Genomic DNA, 21,347 nt, shown 5'->3' on the forward strand with positions numbered 1-21,347 from the left:
GTTTGATCGAAAATTGCCTCTGAGGCAATTTCGATCAATTTTCAAAATTCCAATATTGTCCTCTAAATAGAATATGTGATTTTTTTCCTATTTTTCTTTTTTTTTTTAGATTAATTAAATTTTTTTTTCCAAAAAAAAAGAACGGGTAAAAAATTGAAAAATATTTTTATTTCCTTATCAATTGTGTATAACAATATTCTCAGGATATGCTTCTGTAACCCCTTTCTCCGATGTGTTTATATATATATATATTTTATGCAATACTTGGCAGCCATTTAGGGAATTTAAAAGTCATTAAATTTATTTTAATTAAGACTGGTTCTCCCACTTTTGCCAGCTCTAAATGAAAGGAATTTACGAAAAACTCTTGTGGGTGGTTAATGTGTATTTTATCTGTTACTTCTGGAATATTACGAAGTTGGTAAACTGTAAATAAAAAAAATAAATAATAATAAATATATTAATAACGATTAGATGTAGTAAAAACTTTTTTTTAATTAATTTTCGTATCAATTTTTTTTTTCGATGACAATTACTCATCCGTGTCCAGAATCTCGAATGTGTATTTTTTTTTTTTTTTTTTTTTTTTTAAATCTCCGTAGGTAGTTACGTTGGGAAATAAATTAAAGTGTCAATCTAAACGTGTTTCGAGTATATAGCGAGAAAATGTCATACGTTACCAGTGTGGTGTCAGATCCACTTAGCTGGTCAGTATAGCAAAGTGGACATTTAAATTGAATTTGTTTTTAATAAATATCATTAATGGCAGTTGATTTTTTTTTTGAACAATTTTTTTTTTAAATATCTTTTAAGTAACTTTTCATCAATAATCAATCTAATTAAAAATTAAACAAGTGAACAAAAATTTACACTCCACAAACAAAAATAAATCGTAAATAATAATAATAATAATAATAATAATAATAATAATAATAATAATAATAATATTTTTGGGTTTCAAAGATATAAAAAATAAAAATGTATTAATACTTTTTTAATGATATAAAAAATTAATAAATACAACAATATTATTATATAAATAATATAAATGAAATTATAATTATTATTATTAGAAAATTAATAAATAAAAATAAGAAGATAGTGATACACACACTGACTCACCTTCATTAGCCTTATTCAATAATTGTGTGAAGGAATTAGATCAATGTTTATTATTAATAATATATATATATATATATATATATATATATATATATATATATAATTTATTCATACAGAAATTGTTTATTATCTTCTTATATTTTTTTTACAAGCAAAAAATAACACGCCATTGACATCTATTTAAAAGCAATGGTTACTTTTGAATAATTTATAAAACACACAATTTTTTTTTGTAAAAAAAGAAAGAAAAAAGCGCTCACAAGAAATTATATGAAATATAAATATATATTATTATTATTACATATATTTTAGGATTGTTTAAATGCAAACAACTTTCGTTGTGGACACGTTTAATTTGCTTATTTGTACAATTATAAAACTTTCAACTTTTGCATTTTTCACTATTTCGCAATAGCAACTTTGCTTATCTCTGGTAATCATTTACAGTTATTATAACACTTCCGTGTCTTATATTTTAATAAATGGATTAAATTTAATAAATTGAGGTTAATAATTTTAAATTAAAAAAAAAAAAAAATTTTAATCACTTTTGCTAATTAATTGCGGTAATTATTACTGATTTTTGTTACGATTAATGGTTCTTTTAATTAATGGTAGTTAAAACTAATGGTAATTACAACCAATGTAATGGTAGTTTTAACCAATGGTAATTACAACAAATCGTAGTTATAACTAAGGTAGTTTTAGACGATGGAAATTTTAACCAATGGTAGTTACAACCAATAGTAAATTATAACTAATGGTAGTTTCAACCAATGGTAAATAAAACCAATGTTAGTTATAACCAATAGTAAATTGTAACCAATGATTGTTTAAACCAATGGTAGTTACAACCAATAGTAAATTATAACTAATGATAGTTATAACCAATGGTAAAAAAACCAATGTTAATTACAACCAATAGTAATTCTAACCAATGATAGTTTTAACCGATGGTAGTTTTAAACAATGGTAGTTACAACCAATAGTAAATTATAACTAATGGTAGTTTCAACCAATGGTAAATAAAACCAATGTTAGTTATAACCAATAGTAAATTGTAACCAATGATTGTTTAAACCAATGGTAGTTACAACCAATAGTAAATTATAACTAATGATAGTTTTAACCAATGGTAAAAAACCAATGTTAATTACAACCAATAGTAATTCTAACCAATGATAGTTTTAACCGATGGTAGTTTTAAACAATGGTAGTTACAACCAATAGTAAATTATAACTAATGGTAGTTTCAACCAATGGTAAAAAAAACCAATGTTAGTTACAACCAATAGTAATTATAACCAATGATAGTTTAAACCGATGGTAGTTTTAACGAATGTTAAAAAAACCAATGTTAATTACAACCAATAGTAATTATAACCAATGATAGTTTAAACCAATGGTAGTTTTAACCAATGGTAGTTACAATCAATAGTAAATTATAACTAATGGTAGTTTCAACCAATGGTAAAAAACCAATGTTAGTTATAACCAATAGTAAATTATAACCAATGATAGTTTAAATCGATGGTAGTATTAACCAATGGTAAAAAAAACCAATGTTAATTACAACCAATAGTAATTGTAACCAATGATAGTTTTAACCGATGGTAGTTTTAACCAATGGTAATTACAACCAATGGCAGTTACAATTAATAGAGATTTTAAATAATGGTAGTTACAACAAATGGTAGTTTTAACCAATGGTAGTTACAACAAATTGTAACTATAATCAATGGTAATAATAACTAATGGTAGTTACAACAAATGATAATTACAACTGACGACTAATAGTAATTCCAATATTAATGGTACTTGCAATATATGATTATTATAATGAATGGTAGTTACAACTGACAATTGTTACAACTAAATTGTTACAAAAAATTGTAATTAATTTTATGATAGTTACAATATATTGTTGTTACAATTTATGGTAGTTACAAAATTTTTTTTACAATTACAATTAATGATAATTATAACCAATGGCTGTTACAGCAGTCAGTTTATTTATTTATTTTTTTTTTCAATAGAAAACTAGAAAAGTGTTTCTTTTTCGTTTACTTTAAGTTGAATTTCTCGAAATCAACAAAATGAGAAAGTTGCACTATTATTTTGAATAAATCTCATTCCGCGGTTCACCAAATGTTATTTGACACCTGCAATCGTTATGTGTGTATGTGGTTTCATGTCTTTCAAATCAGGTCAATTCCGCATTCAAGTTCTACTTTTATTCAAAGTAAAAAAAAAAATTTTACTTCAAAGTATCAAATTCTGCAGTAGCTTGTATTATAAAAATTTTACGAAATAAGAAAATTTTTTTTTATTACAATTATTATTTTCCTAATATATATAAAACTTTTTTCTTTTGTTTCTTATAACGAATGATTTGATTGTATTAGAATTACATTACAAAATCGATGGCTGCATGAGGTCCGCATTCACGCGTCCTTGAAGTCTAGTTTTAATGGTTCTTATATATATGCTATATATACTTTTGATTTCATTTCCGACGAGAAGAGAATCGTCCATATCACCGTGTTCAACCTCTGAATTATATGATACATAGTCGTAATTTAGGTGTGGCGAAAGTTGCACTTAATTTTTTTTTTTTTTTTTTTTTTCATTTTATAGGATATATACGTATACAAAATCTCGCGTCAATTTTGTAACCATTTAATTAAACGCATTTATATATTGAAGTGTAAAAAGTTATGCCAATTTTATTCACGATATATATTATATATTGAGGATTGCAGGAAAAAAAATTTAATTTCCTCATCTGACAATTTTTAATTAAAAGGGAAATCATAATTTTACCACTTTTTTTTTTTTTTTTACTTTAGTTATTTTTCCTGTTTTCTCTGTTTATTTCGAATTTTACGAATGTTAAATGTAAATTAGATCAAATACGGCTAATTTAATTAGACCTTAAATTAAATAAAAGAAATTAATTTAATTAATTAATTTTAAATTAAATTAATTGAAAATTTAACCAATTAACTAAGATTAGAGAAAATAATTAAGTAATTTAAATAGAATACAAAATAATACGCGGAAAAAAAATTCAAATAATTGGTGGACTATATTTATTTGCTTTAAGTATAAATATTTACTTGATAATAGTCAAGCGATTATTTGAATGAAATAAATTTTTCTTTCACTGTATTTTAAATATGAATTAGAAAATAATAATTTAAGTCGAATAATTTATTTAAATAATTAATTTATTTTTAATCATTTATAATTATTTTTTTATATATTTAATAACGATTATGATTTTATTTGATTTTGTCGTGTCTATTGTTTTGATTCTTAAAAAAAAAAAATTATTTTTTTTTCTTTCGAAAGAATGCACTTTTCTTTTTAATATAAAAAAGAAAATTGAAGGTTATTAAAAGGCTGACGTCTTTGGTAAGACGTTTCTCCACGTTTGAAGACTTTTAGTGAGAGTCGGCGGTGCGTCTGAATATCTCGAGCGAGCGAGTGCAAATGTCTATGGCAAAACTTTCGCACATATTCAACGCATGTAGACATTTCTTTATATTATATATGTATATATATATATGTATATATATATATATATATGTATATATATATATGTATATATATATATAAATTTAATATTACTTAGCTAATTGTCGTGAGAGTTTTTTCTTTTCAAAACTCTTATAATAAGAGGAGGAATTTTTCACGATATCACTTTACTAAAATCGTCATTTTTCTTCTTTTGATTTGAAATTTCCCTTTTAATTTTCATATTAATTTAATGTAAGAAAACTCATCAAGTAGAGCGTGACATAGTGAGCGCAATTTATTCAAAAAACTGAAAAAAAGGAACTTTCGAGAAGAACTCTTTAAATCAGAATATATATATATATATATATATATATATATATATATATATATATCACTGAAATAGAAATTATTCCATAAATATCCGTTTATAAATCATAAATCATAAACAAATCGTAAAAGTTACATTATTAATATTGGAGAATATAATAGAGTTGTATCTAAGTTGTAAAATAAAACTAATTATTATTATTTTTGTTTTTTTTTATTTACTTCTTTATTTATTATTTGCTTTTTTTTATTTAAAGCAAATAAAATAAGATTTATTTTAAACCAAATAATTTCTGTTGTTAATCAAATCGTAATTGTTTCAAGTACTGAAATTATTGTTTCAAATACAATTTATTTAATTTAAATAAAAATTATTTGGTTCAAGTAAAAAAAAATTATTTGGTTCATGTAAATATTTATTTGATAATAGTAAATTGTTTAGGTAAAAAAAAAAAAGAAAAAAAAACAGGAAAATGAAGAGTCTTAATTCTACATTGACATCTTTATTCAGTGAACCTTAGATCTAAGAAGACAATAATCTTATATTTTACACAATATATTTACAATTAGGTTTTCACTGAATATAATGAAAAATTAAAAAAAAAAAAAAAGAATCATTCACACGTAGGAGAGAGAGAGTCCTCCTTGGTAACATATATCGGGTGCGTGCATGACCGACCTTGTCAAATCTGATGCACATTGGTCTGTGATATTTTTTTTTTTTTTTTTTTTTTTTTTTACCTACGTAATGAGATATTACAGTTTACAAAGTAATAAATATTATATTAATGACTCTGGTCGCATGCGTCTAAACGCATCTACTTAATAATATATTTAATCGTCTTTTTGCTTGGCAGTGTGTTACACAGATCTGTGGATACAATATATTATTATTAAATTAATTCACACATGCAAAAATAAAAACACAGAAAATATGACACATTTTTAATAAAAAAAAAAAATTTTGCCAAACTTTTTTAGAAATATTTTACGAAAGGACTAAATTATTTTATTAAATTTTTGTTTTGACAATTATTAACAAGCAAATTAATTAATATAATTTATTATTTGCTCCATTTATAATTTTGTTTATAATTTATTTTATTTTTATCTAATTTATAAATTATTCTATATTCATAATGTAGAATAAATAAAATTATATTGTAGGTAACTTATTTAATTTAGGATTATTTATTAAATTCTTTATAACTTATTCAATTTCACGTATATTATTCACTTTATCATAAGATATTTTATTAAACTATTTTTTTTTATTATATTTTACTTATTTCAAAAGAAACAATTTTCTTTTAAAATAATTGTTTTTTTCCCTTATAAAGGAAAATTATTTTTTTTTTTCAAAATTATTACAAATTTTCATATTTAACTAAAAGAATCAAATAATGATAAAATTTTAAATTTATTTTTATTAATTAACTTTTAATGTTACTTTTTTTTTTTCTTTGAAAATTATTAATAAGTGAAAAATATTATTTTCTGTAATTTTATCATTTTTCTTTTTTTCTTTTTTTGAATTTATTAAAACTAATATTGTCGTTTGCGCTTTCACAAGCGAATTGTGTCTTCTTTTATACGTCATACACTCCATGTCATCGCAAAAAAAAAAAAAATATTATAATTGCGAAATTTCATTTTACCGAATTATTATATATCGAGGACATCCAGCTTTTAATTTCGGTTTGTGAAATTTCCGCTCCTTGTTATCCGACCTCGACATCCGGTTAAATCATGGCATTTCTTGGCAATTTCAAATTAGTAGAAATAAGCGAAGAAAGCTGAAACAAATAAACAAAGAGAAATTGAGAGACGTGTAAAGAAATGAAAAAATAAGAGAAAGAAAGAACAAGGCAAAAAAAAAAAAATAATAAAGAAAAAGAGATGCGGAAGTGGCATTGAAGTTAAAATGCAGAAAATTATATTCTTAAAGGCGTGACTTCTGAATCTTTTAAGTTTTACATATTATAGAATACATTAAAAATCATCAAGCGAGAAATTTACTAATAAAACTTTTAAAAAGATTCTCTTGAATTAATAATTTGAAATTTTTTGCATTAAATTAATTTAGTTTACAAAAAATGTGCAAATTTAGAAAAAATTGTTCCGAAATTTTGAGTTTTTGGAATATAACAATATTCAATTCAATTCCAATCGGGTTCTCTAAAACCAAACACATCGTTAGCTCAATTGGTTAGAGCACCCTATCCACACGTAGAAAAAGTCGGTGTTCGATTCCCGCCATGGGAGATAATAGATTTGATTTTTTTTTCCGTTAGTTCACGAAGAAAGAAATAAATGAAAAATAATTGAATAAGAATATAAATAAAATAGATTATAGATAGTTAAACAAATAGGAAAAAAAATTAATTAACTTACGATAAAAAAATAAAAAAATTAGTAATTTTAATAATTAATTAATTAATAATCTAAATATCTAAGCTCTGCAATAAAAATAGATTTAGAAATGTGTGGGGAGTGGTTGTTCGCGAAATAATAGAGATGCGATGATAGCTCTCGATTTAATTAACTTAGAAAACAAATCTGTGTGCTCTTATTTGAAAAGAAAGTTTTGATAGCACTCATTCTTCTACAAGAAGAACTTCCGCTATTTATCACGAATATTTAATTTTCTACACCGCACAGTACAAAATTAATTTCAGCAATTAACAAAATTTTCTGATAAGAAAGTATCAATTAATTTAAAATATAGAAAGTATTAACGAAAATACATACGAGGCGAAATCCAAGAATGAGATGAATGTTACTTAAAACTATTTTAATGATTATTAAATATTTTTCCAAAAAAATTAAATTTTCTTTAACTCTCTTGATTTTTAATAAGAAAAATAATATTTTTTTCTATTTCACAAATTTATCTCAATTTTATCCAAAATTTCTTCTTGTATTCCATATCATAGTCTCTTCACCAAATAAATTTTTTTTTTGCTTAATATTCAATTTTACAAAAGTAGAAACAAAATAGCAAAAAAAAAGTCTAAAGAAAAGCCTTCAGATATTCTCTCAAACCTTTTTTTTTAAATTATATTAAATCCAATATTATATTTGATTTGATATTGATTAGAATTTTCTTATTAGATTTTTCATGAGTACATATAATTTAAAAATATGACCTTGTCGACTTTCTAAAATATTTCAAAGTGAATAAATATCGCGCTTGTCAGTAACTGTGAAACGAGAGTGTAACACGTTGATTAACGTATCGGAAAAATTGAAACCGTGTCGAGTGAGTAAGAAAATAATTACACTAACAGTATAAAATCAGAGCATTCCAACTTCAATATATAAAGCAAAATGAGAGGTTTCTTTGCACACGGAAAATATATATATATATATATATATATATATATATATATATATAAATAATTGTTTCACGAAACAAAATTTCGCAAAAGATTCATTTTTTTTTATTTTACTAATTATCGCACGTGACAATTATTTTAATGCTCAAAATAAAAAATCCAATTCATTAAACTATAATGGTTGTAAATTTACGCACGTTTCCTTTTTTTGTATTATTAATGATTATAATTACTTGTTTTAGAAAATATTAATAATATTCATTGGGGAATTTATAATCCAAATTATTTATCTAAATAAAAAAAAAATGAAAATTCAGTATTTGTTATTTTAAAACAAAAAAAAAGGATGTGATATAATAAACAAGGACGCGAATTATTTTTTTTTTTTTTAATTATTATCTATTTGCATTTTCATTAGTTTCCGTTTCCCTTATTTATATAATAAAAAAAAATAGAAAGATTTCTTTTTTTAAAAATATTTGTTTCATTATTTATTTAAATATATTTTATTCAAGTAATTATTTAATATTAAAAAATTATAATTCTAATGCAAATTATATTTGAAAACCAAAACCATAGCAACCGTTGGTATCTGTTGCTATTGTAACTATTTCCATAAAAACTGTTGCCATGGTAACCATTTCCATGGAAGTGATTTCCATAGCACCGTTGCTACAGTAACCGTTTCTATGGTAACCAATACAATAGCAACTGTTGCTATGGTATTATTTTCCGTAGTAACCGTTGCTATGGTATCCGTTTCCATGGTAACCATTTCCACAGTACCGTTGCTATGCTAACCATTTCCGTAGTAACCGTCGCTATGGTATCCGTTTCCATGGTACCCACTTCCATGGTAACCATTTCCACAGTACCGTTGCTATAGTAATCGTTTTCATAGAAACCGTTGCCATGGTAACCATTTCCATGGAAGTGATTTCCATAGCACCGTTGCTACAGTAACCGTTTCTATTGTAACCAATACAATAGCAACTGTTGTTATGGTAACCATTTCAACGGTACCGTTGCTATAGTAATCGTTTCCATAGAAACCGTTGCTATGGTAACCATTTCCATAGTAACCGTTGCTATGGTATCCGTTTCCATGGTAACCATTTCCACGGTACCGTTGCTATAGTAATCGTTTCCATATAAACTGTTGCTATAGTATTATTTTCCGTAGTAACCGTTGCTATGGTATCCGTTTCCATGGTAACCATTTCCACAGTACCGTTGCTATGGTAACCATTTCCGTAGTTACCGTTGCTATGGTATCCGTTTCCATGGTAACCATTTCCACAGTACCGTTGCTATGGTAACCATTTCCGTAGTAATCGTTGCTATGGTATCCGTTTCCATGTTAACCATTTTCACAGTACCGTTGCTATAGTAATCGTTTCCATATAAACTGTTGCTATGGTATTTTTTTCCGTAGTAACCGTTGCTATGGTATCCGTTTCCATGGAAACCATTTCCACGGTACCGTTGCTATAGTAATCGTTTCCATATAAACTGTTGCTATAGTATTATTTTCCGTAGTAACCGTTGCTATGGTATCCGTTTCCATGGTAACCATTTCCACAGTACCGTTGCTATGGTAACCATTTCCGTAGTTACCGTTGCTATGGTATCCACTTCCATGTTAACCATTTTCACAGTACCGTTGCTATAGTAATTGTTTCCATATAAACTGTTGCTATGGTATCCGTTTCCATGGTAACCATTTCCACGGTACCGTTGCTATAGTAATCGTTTCCATATAAACTGTTGCTATAGTATTATTTTCCGAAGTAACCGTTGCTATGGTATCCGTTTCCATGGTAACCATTTCCACAGTACCGTTGCTATGGTATCCGTTTCCATGGTAACCATTTCCATAGTACCGTTGCTATGGTAACCATTTCCGTAGTTACCGTTGCTATGGTATCCGTTTCCATGGTAACCATTTTCACAGTACCGTTGCTATGGTAACCATTTCCGTAGTTACCGTTGCTATGGTATCCGTTTCCATGGTAACCATTTTCACAGTACCGTTGCTATGGTAACCATTTCCGTAGTTACCGTTGCTATGGTATCCGTTTCCATGTTAACCATTTTCACAGTACCGTTGCTATAGTAATCGTTTCCATATAAACTGTTGCTATGGTATTTTTTTCCGTAGTAACCGTTGCTATGGTATCCGTTTCCATGGTAACCATTTTCATAGTACCGTTGCTATAGTAATCGTTTCCATAGAAACCGTTGCTATAGTATTCGTTTCCATAGAAACCGTTGCTATAGTAACCGTTTCCATAGAAACTGTTGCTATAGTAGCCTTTTCCGTAGTAACCGTTGCTATGGTAACCAATTCTATAACAACCGTTTCTATTGTAACCAATACAATAGCAACTGTTGTTATGGTAACCATTTCAACGGTACCGTTGCTATAGTAATCGTTTCCATAGAAACCGTTGCTATGGTAACCATTTCCATAGTAACCGTTGCTATGGTATCCGTTTCCATGGTAACCATTTCCACGGTACCGTTGCTATAGTAATCGTTTCCATATAAACTGTTGCTATAGTATTATTTTCCGTAGTAACCGTTGCTATGGTATCCGTTTCCATGGTAACCATTTCCATAGTACCGTTGCTATGGTAACCATTTCCGTAGTTACCGTTGCTATGGTATCCGTTTCCATGGTAACCATTTTCACAGTACCGTTGCTATGGTAACCATTTCCGTAGTTACCGTTGCTATGGTATCCGTTTCCATGGTAACCATTTTCACAGTACCGTTGCTATGGTAACCATTTCCGTAGTTACCGTTGCTATGGTATCCGTTTCCATGTTAACCATTTTCACAGTACCGTTGCTATAGTAATCGTTTCCATATAAACTGTTGCTATGGTATTTTTTTCCGTAGTAACCGTTGCTATGGTATCCGTTTCCATGGTAACCATTTTCATAGTACCGTTGCTATAGTAATCGTTTCCATAGAAACCGTTGCTATAGTATTCGTTTCCATAGAAACCGTTGCTATAGTAACCGTTTCCATAGAAACTGTTGCTATAGTAGCCTTTTCCGTAGTAACCGTTGCTATGGTAACCAATTCTATAACAACCGTTTCTATTGTAACCAATACAATAGCAACTGTTGTTATGGTAACCATTTCAACGGTACCGTTGCTATAGTAATCGTTTCCATAGAAACCGTTGCTATGGTAACCATTTCCATAGTAACCGTTGCTATGGTATCCGTTTCCATGGTAACCATTTCCACGGTACCGTTGCTATAGTAATCGTTTCCATATAAACTGTTGCTATAGTATTATTTTCCGTAGTAACCGTTGCTATGGTATCCGTTTCCATGGTAACCATTTCCACAGTACCGTTGCTATGGTAACCATTTCCGTAGTTACCGTTGCTATGGTATCCGTTTCCATGGTAACCATTTCCACAGTACCGTTGCTATGGTAACCATTTCCGTAGTAATCGTTGCTATGGTATCCGTTTCCATGTTAACCATTTTCACAGTACCGTTGCTATAGTAATCGTTTCCATATAAACTGTTGCTATGGTATTTTTTTCCGTAGTAACCGTTGCTATGGTATCCGTTTCCATGGAAACCATTTCCACGGTACCGTTGCTATAGTAATCGTTTCCATATAAACTGTTGCTATAGTATTATTTTCCGTAGTAACCGTTCCTATGGTATCCGTTTCCATGGTAACCATTTCCACAGTACCGTTGCTATGGTAACCATTTCCGTAGTTACCGTTGCTATGGTATCCACTTCCATGTTAACCATTTTCACAGTACCGTTGCTATAGTAATTGTTTCCATATAAACTGTTGCTATGGTATCCGTTTCCATGGTAACCATTTCCACGGTACCGTTGCTATAGTAATCGTTTCCATATAAACTGTTGCTATAGTATTATTTTCCGAAGTAACCGTTGCTATGGTATCCGTTTCCATGGTAACCATTTCCACAGTACCGTTGCTATGGTATCCGTTTCCATGGTAACCATTTCCATAGTACCGTTGCTATGGTAACCATTTCCGTAGTTACCGTTGCTATGGTATCCGTTTCCATGGTAACCATTTTCACAGTACCGTTGCTATGGTAACCATTTCCGTAGTTACCGTTGCTATGGTATCCGTTTCCATGGTAACCATTTTCACAGTACCGTTGCTATGGTAACCATTTCCGTAGTTACCGTTGCTATGGTATCCGTTTCCATGTTAACCATTTTCACAGTACCGTTGCTATAGTAATCGTTTCCATATAAACTGTTGCTATGGTATTTTTTTCCGTAGTAACCGTTGCTATGGTATCCGTTTCCATGGTAACCATTTTCATAGTACCGTTGCTATAGTAATCGTTTCCATAGAAACCGTTGCTATAGTATTCGTTTCCATAGAAACCGTTGCTATAGTAACCGTTTCCATAGAAACTGTTGCTATAGTAGCCTTTTCCGTAGTAACCGTTGCTATGGTAACCAATTCTATAACAACCGTTACTATGGTAACCGTTTCTACAGAAACCAATTTTGACAAAATAAAGTAATTTCAATTTCAGATGATTCCTCTTATTCTTCTATTATTATTTATGATAACAATTCAAATTATTCTCATCTAAAAATAAAATCTTGTGTGAAATAATCTTGTTTTGAATCAACCTCTTACTCGTGGAGGAAAAAAAATTTCCTCTCAATATAAGATTATTTTTTATTTTTCAATATCAAATGAAACTTGTTGTTCAAGAAATATATTAAAAAATTCATTCTTTTGAAAGGTTGCTTTAAGTGAGATGAACTTGAACTGGTTCATTCGAAGATCGTTGATCCTGAGGTTCTTTAGATGGTTTGTCGTGTGTATAAAAAAAAGAGAGAGAGAGAGATCAAAACGTAACCTTGCCACGCATTTGACTGACCTCGTAACGTGTTACGTGACCAGGCAATGTATATAAGGAAGGTTACGCGTAAACGAGTTTAAGAACAACCGAGGCCTCCGAAACAAGAGAGTGCGCTTTCACTGTACACTGAAAAGAGAGAGAGTGAGTGAGAGAGAGATGAGTCTGAATATAGATTGGCAGGGGCAAAATGTTTCTTGAAGGATCAAGGTTAAATCTTCTCATCTTACACGTAGACACCTGTTTCTTATATATATATATATATATATATATGAGTAACTTGCTTGTCATCTTAATTGCTTTCGGAAGACGGAAGTTTCAAATATGTGTTTTCCCCTTTGGGGAATTGAAATTAATTTCCTCATCACTACATACGTATATATAGCGGTAATTTTTCCCATAAATGTTTATATATTTCATTTACAATATTCTAAGAAATCAAGGATCTTTAATCGATCAAGGATTTTAATTCGTCTCACCGGAAATTTATCAACAACTTTGACACACTTTTTTTTTTCTCTAAAATTAAGATTTGAAATACTTCCTTCCTTCTTCTAAATAATTGATCTCATTTTTATTTTTTTTGCAGAATTTCTTTTCTTTCAGGGTTTTTTTTTGCTATTATATTTACTGCCTTAAATATGAATACAAATAAGGAAAAATTATTGTTTTAAACAAATTTTTCAAAAATGGAATATTTTTCAAAATAGTTTTTAGGATTTCATGTCCCAGGCCCGAAAGCCTTATAGTTTCGCTTTGGCGTCCGTCTGTCCGTCCGTCATACACTCGTATACGGTTGCTATGGTAACAGTTACTATAGCAACCGTTTCCATGGCAACCGTTACCATATAAAAACCGTTTTCATGACAACCGTTACTATGACAACTGTTTCCATGATAATCGTTACCATGACCATTTTTTCCTTACCAACTGTTGCTAAGGATTTTTGTTTTCTTAGCAACGGTAATATTAATATTGGCCACGAAACCCTTCTCTTATATTTTTATATTTTTATTTAAAGTAAATTTATTTATTTTTTTTTTTAAATTTTGTTATCTCGAAAATTTCAATTTTTAAATAAAAATTTTAAATGCAAAAGTGAATGAAAAAAAATATATATATATTGCATATAAATAATAATTGCATTTCATTGCGATCTCATAAAATTTAATGACTCTTTCTAAAAAGAGTTTTCAATATCATTGCTGATAAAAGTGTCGAATGATTATATATTATTGGAAATCCAATTCACATAGCAAGGGTTATAATTTTATTGATCTGGAAAATTAAACTTCTCTCTCACTCTCTTTCTCATAAATATATATATATATGAGATGAAAAAAGTCTCCCTTTTTTTTATCTTGAAATACTATATATTTATTCACTCTGAATCATATTTTGTAAATTATTTGTGCAATTCAACAAAAAGGTCGTTGAATAAATTATTGTCCATGAAAATCAGTAATACAGTGGTAACTCCAATTTTCATTGGTCAAGTATAAAGCAATTTTGATATGCTCTTGACATAATAGAGAAAATAATTTTCTTTCTACTTTTTCTCATTATACCATCAGGCATAATAATTTATTTCATTTTTTTTTTTCTTTAAAAACAGATGATAATAATTTTTGAACATCTTTCAATTAAATTAATTTTAAAAATTTGAATAAAAAATCTCGTAGCAAAAATTAAAGAATTTTTTTTTTTCAAAAAAAAGGAGAATTTATATAAAAATTAAAAAAAAAATCACAAATTCTATTGAGCCTTCGCTTTTGACTTACCTTCAACTGTCGTAAGAGTTTAATAATGCGCAAACAAGTTTAATTATAAATTCGCGTATATATCGAGTAATCAGTCATGTGTTGAAATTAGTAATAAATATAAAACTTGAATTAGATGAAAAATATTTGTCGTATCATTTTTCGATTAATAATAATAATAATCTTAATAGAAATACTAATAATAGTAATAATATTAAAGAAAAATAATAATAATAATAATAATAATAATAATAATAATAATAATAATAATAATAATAATAATAGCAATAATAATTGAGAAGGTCAACATCACCTTTACTGTTTAGAAGCAAAAAGACCAAATAATAAGCCAATAATAAATTGAACGGATGCTCCAATTAATCAATTTTACGGTCCATTTGCTACGTTCACCAAGTACTTAACTTACCACAAAAACCATTTTGTTTTTATCTCATCAAGTTGTTTTTTTTTTTTTACTCTATTCCACGAGATTCGTTTATAAATTTTATATAGTTATATATAAAACAAGTATTTTGTGCACCATAGAATCAATGTTTTCACACGCCATATTAGTTTGTTCCAGTTAGTATAAGGCTAATTTTACAAATCCATTAAATTATATGCATTTTTGTTAATTACAACTTCTCTTATTACACTTGAGAAGTTTCACGCAAAAGTCGAGTATCGATTTTGGCGCGAAAGTTATTACACTAAAAAAAAAAAAAAAAAAATCATGCTCATTTTCATTCAAAGGAAAAAATAAGGATTGAGGATGAGTTGTATTTTATTTTTCAAATATATTTCCAATTTGTTGTATTTCGTATATATGACAATAAATTTTGAATTATTTTTCCTAATTTTTTTTTTTTTTGTATAATCTTGTATATTTTTTATAAAACTTATTTTATTTACATTCATTTTTATTCATAGGATTTTAATTTTGAAATGTGTTTTTCTTTTTCGTGTAATATTTGAAACTTGTATTTTCTAGAAATTCGTGATAGAAACCAAATAAAATATTTGGAAAATTTTTTATTTATATTTAAAAAATTAAGATTTAAAATAAAAAATGAAAAAAAAGTAGGAAGTTGTATTAAAGATGCAATTGTATAATGCATATTGTCTGCTTGACTTTCTAGAATCAAGGTTCAACATAAATTGCGAAAATCTTTCACTGACCTTCGTCTTGAAAAATGTTTCTCGAATTTTGTTAATCCGTCAAAAGTGGACTTTTTTTGCTCAAAATTCATTTTTTTTTTTGTTTAATTTATAAAGAACATTAAAATTTTTGTACACTTTTTTGTAAATTTTTATTAATCATGTACAATATTATAAATTATTTTTTATTAACAATTAGGAAAGGAAAAAGGGAGAATTTTTCGAATTGCCAGCAACTCGAAATTGTCTCATTCACCATCATTTTAATATTATATATAAATTATCTTTGTATTTAATATATATATATATAAATTAAATATTAGTGACTAAAAAAAAATTCATGCTTCCTCTGAACCATTTTATAACAACATTCATTCGATATTATATTTACAATATACCCAGAATCACCTTTTTTTTAATTTTATATTAAAAAAACGAAAAAAAATTGTTATTTTGTTTCAAATTGAACACAAATTGGATTTTTTTTTTTTTTAATAACGAAATAAGGATACGTTAGATATGAAGGAAAATGGGGTCCATATGTGCGTGAGAAGAAGGTTTTATTTTTTTTTTTTCATAAATATGTGCTGATGCGTGTGCGCAGGCCATTCAGTTTTTAAAAAAAGGAGGGCCTTGCTTGTCCATTTTTTTTTTTATTTACAGTTTCACGAATTTTGCCAAATTGTTGCTCCTCAGGGCTTTGGATTTCCAATTATTGCTTTACCTGAGTTTGGTGGCACAAATCCATAACCGCTCGCACCTACTATCACTCCACTGGTTTCCGCTGGATTCGATGCCGGTCCCGCTGGAAACACAACTGGACCTGAAAAAAAACCCCAATTTAATTTTTATTAATTTAATAAAATTTAAAATAAAATTTAAATTAAACCAATTGGAATAAATTTTAAATTAAAACCAATTTAATTGAAAATAAAATTGAATTAGTAATATATATATATGTAAATTTTAAAATCCTGGTCGAATAAAAAATGGGGTTAAAAGGTATATATGAAAAAATACAAATTTCCAACGTCAAAATGAATTTGTATATCAAAGATCACGTTTTTATTGGATAAACTATCTAATTAAGTAATCGACTAAACTATATAAAAGTCCTACATGTAATTTTGCTAGGCGTGTTGAATTCTTATACATATTTGCGAGAGAGTGACGAAATAAAATTTGTTCGACAGCGAATGAAACTGGTTATATCCCTTATATATTCCCCCCACTTCTCTCCGCGAGTCGCACGTAACATTGATTTTTCTACTTGAGCTTCGCGTTAGAATAATAATTATCTATGGAATTTCATGACTATTGGGAAACGAAAAAAAAAACAGTCTTTTAACAGTCCTTCATGGTTCTTAATCCACAATGATCAATAAACGCTCGCGTGATTCCAGGGTCGAGATCGATTTTAAATTAATGCTACCAATTATGGTTGTAACTATATAATTAATTGAACCTGTCGTCGCTATTGTATGTTGTACTATGCTATTAGTATTAATTTACACTACCCTCAATTGTAATTACCAACTAATCGACCTATTATAAAACTGTTTTTTTTTAAATGTTCATTTTATTTGGAAAAAACGAAAAAATTTCTAAAAATTGAAAATAAATTCTCAAATGATAAAAAATTAATCCTCTTTATTTTTAGAATCCGATATTTGGAAATATATATACAAAATTTTGGCAATATTCTCTACAAGAAAATATTTTTAAACATTAGAAAAGAAAAAAATTTATTTTAATTCAACTATTCGATATTACTTGACTATTATTAAATGTTTTCTGGAGATAAATAATTTTTATTTGACTCAAGTAAATTTTGTTTTAAATACAGAAATTTTATTGAATTTAAACAAAAATTATTTGGTTCAAATAAATATGTATTCGATTAAGCGTTTATTTGGATGAAATAAATTTTTTTTAGTGTTGAATTTATTGTTATATATCCCCAGTTTCTTGGTACTCATAATTTATAAATTTATCTAATTGCAATAAATATGTTTTAAAATTTATAAGAATATTTCTTCGTGGTTTTAAAGTGACGTGTTTTCTGTATGATAATTAGACCGTAAAATGGAACTGTAGTCGGAAGTTCAAGAGCAAAAATCTTGAAACGTAACATATTTGCTCTGCTTCTCTATATTATTATTATATATATATATATATATATATATATATTATCGTCTATATAATTATGTCATTGCCACATATATTATTATTATTAATGCGTAGGTCGGATTCTCTATTTTTTTTTATATATAATAATAATAACAATCTCTTCCACAAATAGATTTCAACATTCATATTCCCGATATCTATTGAATCTTCAGCGATTCAATCAATTATTGAAATCTCCATTCATTGAATCATTTGATCTTGAACTAGAAACATGAATGTTTTACAACTTCTTCGCAAGGAATTTATTGCATTAATTTTCTCATTATGGTAGGTGCCAAGTTGTTAGGAAATAATGTTGCATGCAAAATATAACACCTATTTTTTTTTTAACTATATATGTGATAATAATGAAAACTGTTTTTTTTTAATTCCATTCATTCATTTTTGTTTCAGATGAAATGGCTCATTTTAAGGTAAGTTTTTGATAATTAATCATTTTTATTTCAGAAATTGAAAAATTTTGAAAAAAATTTCTTTTTAAAATTAATTTGTTTAAAATTGAGAGTGTAAATTATGAGGAGTAGTTGTGATTAAGTTTAATTGAAGTGATGAACGATTGATTATTATCTAATTGATCAGTTTATCATTGATATTAATTATCGCTTCTTCAATAATCTACCTTTATACCTTTATATCTACCTATATATATATAGTGAAAGGAAAGGTAATAATTTCATTTTCTACTTGTAATTTATTAAAGTCGTCCCCTTATTCGAAATATTATACATGTTTTCTGTCTATATAAAATTTTTAATGAACTCGAATTTAAATGCTAAATTATATCGTTATAGTCATAATAATTATTTGAAATGAAGGCTGAACAATCAATTTTGATTCGTTGAGTAATGACGTTGTCACGATTTGCCATTTGTAGAGCGAGAAAAAGGTAAAATTGTTTCGTTATATATATATATATTATATATTTGCAAGTTGAAACCAATCCTTATGTGTTTTATTCTATTTTATCAGTATTATAATACAAAATATGCTTCTGAATTATATAGGATAAATATATAAAACATTTTAATATCTCTTCTTCCCTTTTGTTGCGTAAATAATTGCAAAAGAAACTAAATATAATAAAAATTATTATTTATATTCTAAAATTATTATTAATTTAGTTAAAAAAGAATAAAAAAAAAAAGTTGAAAATTTATTTTGGGATAAATTAAATTTCGTAATTTTCTTTGATTTATATATTTAACAGGTAAAAGTCACAGGAAGTATACAAACATCAATTAATCCTAAAACAACTGTTGTTAATAATACATGGGAGCAAATTACAAGCGATAAATGATTGCATTTGAACATAGAACACGCGGCGTTTGTTTTATATATTATGTTCCTAATTCTTGCAAAACTATAGTGGTAGCGCTCCACTGTTATGTTTTGCAATTGAAGTAAGAATAATTCGCCAAACGTATATATATATATACTATAAGAAAAACGTTATAATTTAATCTCACACATATAAATCCACTAATACATTAAACAAATTCTTTCACATTGTCTATTTTACGCATTGTATTGTCTGGCATCTATTACAATATTTTTATGAAAAATATACACTGTAAATAATAATTTACAATATAAAATTAATTAATTACAAAAATTTACAATGCAATGTACAGTCAAATTTACAATAAATTGTCTAATAAAAATTACTATACAATTTATAGTTAAATTTACAATACAGTATATAATAACATTTACTATACATTTACAATAAATTGGATAATAAAATTTACTATATAGTGTATAGTAAAATTTATTGTACAATGTATAGTAAAAACTACAATAAAGTATATGGTAGAAGTTATTATATAGTGTATAACAGAAATTACAATACAGTGTATAGCAGAAATTACAATACAGTGTATAGTGAAATTTACTATGCTATAAAATACAATGTATAGTAAAATTTACAATACAGTATATAGAAAAATTTTCAATATAGTAAACTTCACAGTACTTTTGTCTTATATTCGACATGCTTAATAAATGTGTAATTATAAAAAATTGCAATCAAATTAATAAGATTCGTAAAAGGATAAAAGAAATACAATAGGCAGTAATTTACATTTGGAAATTTAATTTATGATTTATTTCATTAAATGTGCAAATGAAAAAAAAAAAATTAAAATATGACAATTACATGAAAAAAATAGAATCTCATCGTTTGATCATATAAATAGCAAGAAAAAAAAATATGATGAAATATTTTTAGAAAGTATACTTCTATAGCATTTGTGTCAAAATTATCGCGTGCCATATTATTTATATATATATGTGTATATAACTTTATTATAAATGCGATGAAGTCAAAACCCTTTTGTGAACTATTATAAACCTGGGAATTTATATTATGATTATGCGAGATGTTGCTTACATATATGATTCAATAACAAATGAATATAAATGTTCTTTAGTGAAGTCACGCACGATATTGCGCGAGCATTTTATAATGAGAGAGGGTGGAGTGAGGAAATAAGAGAGAGAGGGAGGGAGGGGAAAAATATTATTGAAAACCTCTACTAACTGTGGGTAAATTCGTTTTCTCATTTCTGTGTCTCTGCATTGTCATTTATTGTATATATATATCTCAACATTAACGTCTCAAGGTGCCACGCGGTTAGTAGCAATTCGTGCTGCACGTTTCACGATAATCAAAATTGATCTACTTTTGACGAATGATCATTTTTTTTTTTTTTCATTTCATTTAATTCCAATTGATTGTAAAATCATTTTTTTCGAATTCATTAAATATAATAATAATAAAAATTTATAAAAAAAAAATAGTTACATATTTTGCGAAAGAAAAGAAAAATTGAAACTCACCTCTGTTTGACCTTGGATCCCTCATTCCTGAAGAGAGTCGAAGGTAGGGTCCAAAGCCAGCGAATAGTTGGCTATAATCCTGAGCAAATACTGTGACCCCAATGGTCAGAACAAAAGCGACTAGAGCAAGCTGTAATAATTATAAAACAAAATTTATTAAAAATTAAATAAAAAAAATGTCATAATTACAAAGCTATT

General features: G+C 27.0%; 1 protein-coding gene and 1 long non-coding RNA gene across 2 annotated transcripts in view; one reads left to right on the plus strand and one right to left on the minus strand.

Moving 5' to 3' along the window:
* Positions 1–5,458: 5,458 nt before the first annotated feature.
* LOC127288185 (uncharacterized) overlaps positions 5,459–21,347 on the minus strand; it is a 37,269-nt gene continuing 21,380 nt past the window's right edge. The window contains exons 2-4 of the mRNA XM_051315493.1: positions 21,150–21,279; positions 16,846–16,944; positions 5,459–6,767 (exon numbers count right to left, since the gene is read on the minus strand). Of these exons, the coding sequence (XP_051171450.1) occupies positions 6,745–6,767; positions 16,846–16,944; positions 21,150–21,279 (252 nt within the window). The 3' untranslated portion in view covers positions 5,459–6,744. The remainder of the gene's footprint in view (positions 6,768–16,845; positions 16,945–21,149; positions 21,280–21,347) is intronic.
* LOC127288193 (uncharacterized) overlaps positions 18,529–21,347 on the plus strand; it is a 30,908-nt gene continuing 28,089 nt past the window's right edge. The window contains exons 1-2 of the long non-coding RNA XR_007844001.1: positions 18,529–18,578; positions 18,705–18,724. This is a non-coding gene — a long non-coding RNA (uncharacterized LOC127288193). The remainder of the gene's footprint in view (positions 18,579–18,704; positions 18,725–21,347) is intronic.

The sequence above is a fragment of the Leptopilina boulardi genome, unplaced genomic scaffold (genome assembly GCF_019393585.1).
Source record: "Leptopilina boulardi isolate dan_hultmark-lab unplaced genomic scaffold, ZJU_Lbou_2.1 LbouV2_38, whole genome shotgun sequence".
Lineage (NCBI taxonomy): Eukaryota > Metazoa > Arthropoda > Insecta > Hymenoptera > Figitidae > Leptopilina > Leptopilina boulardi.